Source organism: Hemibagrus wyckioides, linkage group LG03, assembly GCF_019097595.1.
Source record: "Hemibagrus wyckioides isolate EC202008001 linkage group LG03, SWU_Hwy_1.0, whole genome shotgun sequence".
Lineage (NCBI taxonomy): Eukaryota > Metazoa > Chordata > Actinopteri > Siluriformes > Bagridae > Hemibagrus > Hemibagrus wyckioides.
Window position 1 is genome coordinate 11,802,018 of NC_080712.1, and position 10,162 is coordinate 11,812,179.

General features: G+C 41.5%; 1 protein-coding gene across 1 annotated transcript; it reads left to right on the top strand.

Moving 5' to 3' along the window:
- Positions 1 to 227: 227 nt before the first annotated feature.
- On the top strand, positions 228 to 6,180 carry kifbp (kinesin family binding protein). Its single transcript, XM_058386632.1, has 7 exons — positions 228 to 719; positions 988 to 1,086; positions 2,673 to 2,752; positions 2,848 to 3,031; positions 3,585 to 3,678; positions 4,735 to 4,847; positions 4,938 to 6,180. The coding sequence occupies exons 1-7, from the start codon at positions 270 to 272 to the stop codon at positions 5,814 to 5,816; spliced, it is 1,899 nt and encodes a 632-aa protein (XP_058242615.1). The 5' UTR covers positions 228 to 269; the 3' UTR covers positions 5,817 to 6,180.
- Positions 6,181 to 10,162: the final 3,982 nt, after the last annotated feature.

Consider the following 10,162-nt stretch of genomic DNA (forward strand, 5'->3'; position numbering starts at 1 on the left):
AAAACCAGAAGAGTACCCAGATCGTGCACATATTCAAGTACCCAGATCGTGCACATATTCAAGTACCCAGATCGTGCACATATTCACCCCTTGTGGAATTTTGGACACTTGCATGTCCTAACTGATTTGCTTGCAACGTGGGAAGAGGGGCGGGGCTAACAGTCGCTGATGCTGAGGATGAGCTAAACATTTTCACGAGAGAATTACAGCAGGCTCCATAGTGACCCCTGGTGTCCGCTTCTTGTCCCTAACGTCACTTTGAATACAACATGGCTTCCACCAACAGCCGAGAATGGAAGGCGGTGTGCGAGAAATTTCGCCAAGCCCAAGATCTTTCCGAAATCGAATCGCGAAAAGATCCCGAAAACGACCCTTTCCGCTCTAAGTACAAGGCCAGGGAGCTGCTGAAGGAGATTCACTGTACGGTTAAAAATTTCGAGGTAGACGACCGCGAGAACGAGGACCGGGAGACGGACGGTCAGTCAGGAGAGCACGGAGACGGGGAGGCGATAAATGGAGGAGTCCATCAAGTGCACGCGGGCGACTCTCGAGCAGGACTCCGAGCCGCCAAACTCGGAGTGATTGAGTATTACCTGGGTGTGAACCATATCGAAACCGAGGAGCTCTCCGCTGGCGAAGAGTACTTAATGACCTGTCTGAAATTACTAGATGAGTGTACGGTAACACGGGAAAACGTCTCGCTCCTCATACAAGTCAGGGTAACTGGCCAATGTTTTTCCTGCATGTACAAAACAGAAAAGTGCTTTCGTACTAGCTGTTCAATCTAAACAAACAGCACCATACTGTTTAGTACCTTAGTATGCTGGTTAAGCCGTAGCCATGACAACCCGCTAGCCTGCCACTCCTAGTGACGTGATATTTCTACATACTGCTTAGTATGGTAGTATGGATTTAAGAGGTAAATGCTGATTGTTTTTGCTTTACTTTGATTTAATTCTATTTTTCTTTTGTTTTTGTTTTTTGCAGAACCAACTTGGCATCTTATGGGCCGGACGTGACGAAACCGAGACAGCTCAAGGCTTTTTAGAAAAGGCCGAGTCGATTTATACACACTACATGAAAGAGGTGACGCAGCGTCTCCACTGCATCCAGCCCTCATGCACACTGTACTGCATCATTTATAGCACACACTGATACATAGCTTTCATATGTACGGAATAGTTTATTTACATTGTCCTGCAGCGCAAAATGCACTGACCAGGCATAACATTATGACCACCTGCCTAATATTTTGTTGGTCCCCCCCTTTTTCTGCGTAAACTGCCCTGACCCGCCATACACTGTGTATTCTGACACCTTTGTATCAGACCCAGCATTGACTTCTTCAGCAGTCTGAGCAACAATAGCTTGTCTGTCGGATCGGATCACACGGGCCAGCCTTCACTCCCCACGTGTATCTATGAGCCTTGGCCGCCCATGACCCTGTCGCCGGTTCACCACTGTTCCTTCCTTGGACCAGTTTAATAGATACTGACCACTACAGACCAGGAACACCTCACAAGAGCTGCAGTTTTGGAGATGCTCTGATCCAGTGGTCTAGCCATCGCAATTTGGCCCTTGTTAAACTCTCTCAAATCCTTACGCTTGTCTATTTTTCCTGCTTTGAACACATCAACTTTGAGGACAAAATGTCTGCCTAATATATCCCACCCACTAACAGGTGCCATGATGAGGAGATAATCAGTGTTATTCACTGTTATTATCTGTCTCTGCTCATGCCACACTCATGCCAGTGGTACTAGGGACAGACTTGCACGTGTGCATCCTTTAACAGATAGAAAATAATGAATAAATCCCAATGCAGATCCATGTCTACATTCTAAAATCTTCACACCCAGCTACAGAATGTCCAGGATCTGATCCAGCTTTGTCTATCTCCAAAAATATAGGCATAATAATGCTGCACAGAGGATTCACAATGTGTATGTTGCTAATTTGATCCTTGTGATACAGAGGATGTGATAAGGAAGTGAGCCCTCTTATTAAGGACTCTATTGTTGGGTGCTGTAAGCACAGGGACTAATTTAGAATTCTTCTAGACAAGAATTTTTCTGGATTTTTTTTTAAAGAAACCATTACATTTCCAACAAGTCCAACAAAAATATTTGCCTATGGTGCTTCATGTGTTCACTAAAACGGGTGAAATCTAACGTAGCCCTCTTCCATGGCCTGTGTGTTGTCTATTTACCTTGTCTTTGTATATAATATGAGATTGTGTTAGAGGCTTGCACGGGATTAATCTTTAAGGTAAATGTTGTTTACAATGGTGAAAACAGGAACATATTCACTTCCACCAGTTTAGTTATTGCCCATTTAACAGTATGTTGCGATGGACTGGCACGTCATCCAGTGTGTATTACAAAATCGTGTCCGGTCTTCCCAGGATAGGTCCAGATCAACCACGACCCCCTTCAGAATAAAGTGATAAATAAAAAGGCATTATAATAGGTGCAATGGGTATCTTGTCTAAGATTTATGACTTACGTAATGTAAGAGTAAGTGAGAGTTTGAGAGAAAGTGGGGCAGCTGAATTTGTACAACTTTAATTTAGGTATTATTAAAACTCAGAGTGGTTCAAGTTAAATCAGAATGTAGTGGAAGCTATCCATGGATGATGTGAACGATTGAATAATCTATGTTTAACATCCTAGGATGGCCAACCACCTTTGGATTTGGTAGATTTCTTTGTGCTAGAAGAAGATGCACCATCCCAGCAAGAGAGAATAAGGAGGTAAGATGCTACTTATATGCATTTTATTTTTTAAATCAAGATGTTTATACTGGGTTCTCTTTTTTTATAAATCTTTTCCTGCTTGTCTTGATCAGATTTGAAATGGCGTACACGCACACACTTTATTATCTGGCTCAAGTGTATAAAAATATGGGTCAGTATGAGAGAGCAGGACAGTACTGCCACAGCACATTGCAGAGGCAGCTAAAGTTCAGCCAGTTTGTGCCACTCGAGTGGGCCATCAATGCTGCCACACTGTCGCAGTATTATATAACCAAGGTAAGCATAAAAAAAAATTTGTAATGCTTTTATATTGTCCATAAATCATATTGTCTACATTCCTAGTGTTAGACTGTCAGTTCACAAGTTTAGTTTTGCACATTTTATTTCAACAAAATTCAGAATCCTGGCTTTATTTCTATGATCCAGATCTTTCAGGTAGAAAATGATCAACTTGAATTGGCTGAAACCTCACTTCATTTCCACACAACCTTTTACACCTTTCCACCTCTTAACCACATGACTTTTCTAAAAGGTTGGACCAATATGTGTCAAAGGAAACTAATTAAACATTTCCTGTGGCCTGTTTTCTAAAGTAAATGGGTAACATTCTGTGTTGCAGTATGGTCAAAAACCAAGTGTGATAATTGTTTTTCAGCTTTGCTGTTGCTGTTACCACATTCATTCCATCGAAACACTGCCCTTTTCTCCTCTTAGTCTAGCAGATACACAGTTAACTACATAAAGGAATAAAAGTAGATGTTACCCTTAAACACTAATTCCATAACTACTACCACTTACGTTATTTTGCTGATGTCTTCTTTTTTTTTAGACACGGTACATGGAGGCACGACACTGTTTGGCTGCAGCTAATGTCATTGCTGGTCTGGCTGGAGAAGTTCCTTCAGAGGCTGCTGCCAAAGAAAGTATGTTTAACATCATAAGTCTGTAGAATGAATTACCATAGTCAGACGGAATTAAAACCCCACTCGTATGATATGAAGACAGTAGGGTCTCATAAGGGTAAACATGCGTTAAAAGTTAAGTAAAAAACCAAGCCCAGTGGAGCATGTTGTAGTAGGAAAAAGTGATGTGGCGTGATGTGGCAGGAAGCAAAGCGGTACTCACCCTCAAGTTGATTGTTTTCCAATAACAGCACTTTCTGCAGGGTTTAATTTCTCACATACCACATTAATTTACTTGGATGTCATGGCTTTTATTCTTTTATTGTTCCATTTGAAGTCGTGGAATGTCTATGAAACCAGATAGTTCTTATAACAGCTACTGTATAAACAGGCGTTTCCTCACAAGCCTCTGTTTATTTCTCTCTCTTGAAGTTAATAAGAGAGAAAAATGCAGCTTGTCATGTGACTGAGAAACTATAAACTTCCCTGTTGTGAATTTTTCCTGTGACTGAAAATGTAGAAAATATGAGCTTCATGTATCTCTGATTCTTAGGAAAGAATGCTAAATAAAATAACCTATTAGCTGCTCAGGAGCTCTTGGTTGCACAATTCCACTTGACTATAAAAAGTTTGCAGAAAAGACATTATTTACATTCACATTATTTACAGTCCAGTGTCACCGAAATGAGGACGGGTTTCCTTTTGAGTCTGGTTCCTCTCAAGGTTTCTTCCTCATATCATCTCGGGGAGTTTACGCTTGCCTCTATTGTCTCAGGCTTGCTCATTAGTGATGAAGGTTAGGGATAAATAATAATAATAATTTTAAACTTTATCATTTTATTCTGTGTTTCTATACTTCTATTAAGCTGCTTTGAGACAATGTCCATTTTTAAAAGCACTATACAACTACAAATAAAATAAAGTTTTCATAAATATTATATTTTGTCTCTCAGGTTCACACCAATGTATTTTCATTATTTTATAGTTTTTGTATGTTTTCTTATAAACAAATATATTAAAATAGCCCTATTTTTCCTGTTGATGTGCAACTTCTAACTTAATTTGTGTCTTTGACAGGTGAAGTTGAATATGAAAAACGTGAGCAGCTGCGTCAGAAAAGAGCTGAAATCGCAAGGTGCTGGATCAAATATTGCCTTAATCTTTTACAAGATGCCAAAAAGCTTCTGGAGGTAATTTTGCTCCACTCACATTCACAGGTAGAAATGCCTTTAGACTGTTGTTGTCAAATGAATTCAGAATGTTTTCACTGCCCTCTTCAGGACAACATTGGGGAGCTAGACCTGGACCGACAGGAAGAGCTGCAAAGAGCCAGAAGGGGCGAGGAAGAGGAAAAAGAAAGAGGAAGAAAAACGGCATTTCTCTTTGATTCCACCGACACGTTCGATTCCATTTGCAGCCAGGAGGAGAAGGTGAGCTGCATATTTCCATTGAGCTTTGATGAAGCCCGCGCTATCTTTCTGGTGGGTCAGAACTACGTGACGCAGGCCAAGGAGTATTTCGAGATGGATGGTCATGTAACCGACCACATTGAGATCCTTCAGGATCACAGCGCTCTTTTTAAGGTCCTGGCCTTTTTTGAGGAGGACCTGGAGCGCCGCTGCAAGATGCACAAGCGTCGCGTGGACATGCTCGAGCCCATCTGCAAGGACCTGAACGCTCAGTACTACTTACTGATCTGCCGACAGTTGCAGTTCGAACTCGCTGAGACCTTCTACGAAATGATGGACCTAAAACTGGCTGTGGCAGAAAAGCAGGACCAGCCAGATGCACACACCATAAAGAAGTTCAACCACTTGTGCTCAGCATCCATCAAATATTACCAGACGTTTCTCGACTCCATTCGTTCACCAGAGGGAAAGTTCCCTGAAAAACTCGAAGACGATGTGCTGAGGCCGGCACTGGTGGCTAAGTTTCGTATTGCTCGACTTCAGTCTAAGATCATCACAGGAAACCTGGCCACTCAACTGGAGAATCTCAGCCTCTCACTGGAGTCTTACAACTTTGTTGTGCAGTATTGTGAGAACCACCCAGAATCCAAGAAATCTGTGGAAACTGAACTGGAGCTGAGTGAGGAAATGGTGTCCCTCCTCCCTATAAAGATCAACAGAATACAGGGCAGAATTGCTTCCTCCAACTAAGATGAAATAGTGATCACTTTCTAAAGATGATTACAGATTGTAGGAGAGCTGACATGGAAATAAAACTACTTCTATTCCACTTTAACTCTACCCATCAGAACAGAATATATACACTAATATCAATCTTCTACAATATTAGTGACACTCCCACTCCCATTTCCCAGTCGGATTTAGCTGTCATTTAATTCATTTGCTTGTACAAACTTTAGAGCAAACTAGCTTTGAGATTTCCTGTACTGTCCTGGCCAAACTGCATGATTATCACTAATTTATTAACATGTCTATCACATCTGTTCAAGATAGCAATGCTAAACATGATATAACTGTTAAACACATTTATGCATAATAAAAAAAATAAAAAAATAATGAATTTGTTTTCATTAGCCCTCTTACTCATTCTAATATATGACACGATATTCTAAATGTTCTGAATGGCCTGGAATTGTCACCTTAGTGCTTTGTGGGCAGCAGGGTTATGCAGTTGGTAACTTTGCAGCTCAAGGTTACAGGAAAGTGCTGTGTGAAGTTTGTGTTCATATAACCGTGAACACAAAGCTAACATGTTTTTAACGTGATTATTACTTCACAAATCATTCTTAGTCCTTTGCAGGACTTACACACGTTATATAATGTTTATTTGATTACTGGTTTGTTCTCAGGATTGTGGTAAACTGATGTTGTACCTGCATGATGACTAATGGGGGAGCTCTGCTTCTGTCTCATTTCTAACTGATAATTTCCCTTCTGTAGACTGGAGCATATAACACACTATTTAAGATCTTGCATGCTTCTTCAGAGCAGACAAACCCAAACAGGTTTCTATTATTAAGGTGCTGTGTAATCTAACTGCTTGTTTAGGAATTATATGTTTAGTTGGGATTTCTGTCTCGTTTATTATCAGATAAACTCCAGCTGTTGTACTGACGCATTATCCCTGGAAAGTACCAAAAAGGTTCATCAATTACTTCAGCATGTTAAGAAGTTAATTGGAATCCACCAGTGTTTTTCCTTAATTCTTAGTTCATCATATATATTTATATTGCCAAAAGTTTTGGGACTTCTGTTGTTATTCAGGGGTTGGGCTCGGCCCCTTAGTTCCAGTGAAAGGAACTCTTAATTTTTCAGCATGCTAAGACATTTTGGACAATTTCATGCTCCCAACTTTGTGGGAACAGTTTGGTGATGACCCCTTCCTGTTCCAACATGACTGCGCACGAGTGTACAAAGCAAGCTCCATAAAGACATGGATGAGTGAGTTCGGTGTGGAGGAACTTGACTGGCCTGACCTCAACCCAATAGAACACCTATGAAATGAATTAGAGCTGAGACTGTGAGCCAGACCTTCTTGTCCAACATCAGTGCCTGACCTTACAAATGCGCATCTAGAGGAATGCTCAAACATTCCCATGAACACACTCCTAAACCTTGTGGAAAGCATTTCCAGAACAGTTGAAGCTGTTATAGCTGCAAAGGGTGGGCCAACTCCATATTACATTCATGTAGTGTATATAGCAGAAATGCTTTGAATACCCTGTATGTGAATATAGAAGGTTCAAAGGATAAAGCTAAAGCTGCGTTCACACATACACTAATTTTATTACTGCACATAGCCAGTCGCTGTACTATGAAGACTACTGGTTGCTATGGTGATAATGTTTATCAGTGGGTGGCGCAACGAGCATTCCATTTTCGCTATACCAAGTCGTTCCATATTTGCATAGTCTTTTCAAAACTTTGTCACAGCACCCAACACACCCACATCTAATCATCAATGGAAGCTGTCATTCATGTCCCCGGAAGTCACCAGCTCTCATTGAAAATGAATGATCTCCAGTTGCTTCCTCGCTGCGAGTCTCTGCATGTGTGGAAATAGCATAATTTTTGCATTTTGTATTTTGCTCAAATGTCTCTCAGGGTGGAGAGAGTCATCTCCTATTTTGTCTTTTCATTTTATCTTTTCTCCTATTTTAACAGGGTTTCACTACACAGAATTTTGTTCCGAAGCTTTCTAGCATAATGCACTTCGTATATAGCTTTGTCATTATTCTTGATATAACTCAAGGAGACGTATCATGACCTGTAGCTTTACACGATTCAGCTATGATTCGGATTCTTGGACTGATGTTTTGAATGGGCAAACGTCTATACACCAGTTAAACCACTACATACGATTTAATGTCATCATTCCTCCCATGTCCTGTTTTTGTTTGTGATTCCTGGTGTTTCGGATGATGTAATATTTTTGATTATATAGGGTTATATTTACTGAAATATTTAAGTTTTATTGATTATTACAATAAATTCTAAAGACATTCTGATGTTCCAGGCATTTCAGAAAGTACATGAGCTGCTATTCTATTACTAAGAAGATAATGTAGGACAATGGAAACCAAAGAACCCTGCTTTCTGTTATAACTGAGTTTTCAAGACAGAAATCCCCATAGTTTCAGTTGCTGCATGTGAAGGAGGGAAACCAGAAAAAAAGTGGCTGATTCGTTGTTTCCATTACGCTCAGCACCATAACGTAATGCAGTTGTCTACATCACCCTTTCAAAGGAAATGGATTAAACAGGTTCTCTTTACTGTCTGCTGCGACATGACAGAGTCCTTGACTGAAGCCATACCCAAACAATCAAATTATACTCCACGATTGCCTTCGTTTGGCCACTCAAAATTATACTTAAAAAATGAGTAATACCAGGAATTATCCATAAGACAGGATTTATCTAGACAAACAGACTCAGATGTAGCACTTGACCACGATAACTCCAATCCCCCAGAAAGTATTGAAACAGAAAAGCCTATTCTTTCATGATCAAAAAAATGAAAATGAGATGATAGAATTTCAGCTTGGAAAAAATACTGAAAGATGTAAGTTACAGGTTTGCCATGTAAGATTAATTGTTTAAACAGTTTACAGCTCTGAATGTCTGCTCTTGGTCTAAACCCTGGGTTTTTCCTGTGAAGACTGCATTTGTTTAGAAGGATAAATCATCATTAAGACCAGAAAACTGTCTAAAGTGAAAAAGGAAACCCATTCTGAATCTGTGCTAATCATCATTAATGATGTAGCTCATGATGGTGACAGCATGAGTGTACAGCCTGTATGACAGTGTAAATTTGCTGTCCCCTCAAAATAACTCAACACACAGCCATTACATGTCTAAACCATTGGCAACAAAAGTGAGTACACCCCTAAGTGGAAATGTCCAAATTGAGCCCAATTAGCCATTTACCCTCCCCGGTGTCATGTGACTTGTTAGTGTTACAAGGTCTCAGGTGTGAATGGGGAGCAGGTGGGTTAAATTTGGTGTTATCGCGCCCACACTCTCTCATACTGGTCACTGGAAGTTCAACATGACACCTCATGGCAAAGACCTCTCTGAGGAACTGAAAAAAGGAATTGTTGCTCTACATAAAGATGGCCTAGGCTATAAGAAGCTTGCCAAGACCCTGAAACTGAGCTGCTGCACGGTGGGCAAGACCATACAGCGGTTTTACAGGATAGGTTCCACTCAGAACAGGCCTCGCCATGGTCCACCAAAGAAGTTGAGGGCACATGCTCAGCGTCATATCCCAAGGTTGTCTTTGGGAAATAGACGTATGAGTGCTGCCAGCATTGCTGCAGAGGTTGAAGGGGTGGGGGGTCAGCCTGTCAGTGCTCAGACCATACGCCGCACACTGCATCAAATTGGTCTGCATGGCTGTCGTCCCCGAAGGAAGCCTCTACTAAAGATGATGCACAAGACAGCCCGCATACAGTTTGCTGAAGACAAGCAGACTAAGGACATGGATTACTGGGACTAATGTCCTGTGGTCCGATGAGACCAAGATAAACTTATTTGGTTCAGAGGGTGTCAAGCGTGTGTGGCGGCAACCAGATGAGGCGTACAAAGACAAGTGTGTCTTGTCTACAGTCAAGCATGTTGGTGGGAGTGTCATGGTCTGGGCCTGCATGAGTGCTGCAGTTCATTGAGGGAACCATGAATGCCAACATGTACTGTGAAATACTGAAGCAGAGCATTATCCCCTCCCTTCGGAGACTGGGCCGCAGGGCGGTATTCCAACATGATAACGACCCCAAACACACCTCCAAGACGACCACTGCCTTGCTAAAGAAGCTGAGGGTAAAGGTGATGGACTGGCCAAGCATGTCTCCAGACCTAAACCCTGTTTAGCATCTGTGGGGCATCCTCAAACGGAAGGTGGGGGAGCGCAAGGTCTCGAACATCCACCAGCTCTGTGATGTCATCATGGAGGAGTGGAAGAGGACTCCAGTGGCAACCTGAGAAGCTCTGGGGAACTCCATGCCCAAAATGAGTGAAGGCAGTGCTGGACAGTAATGG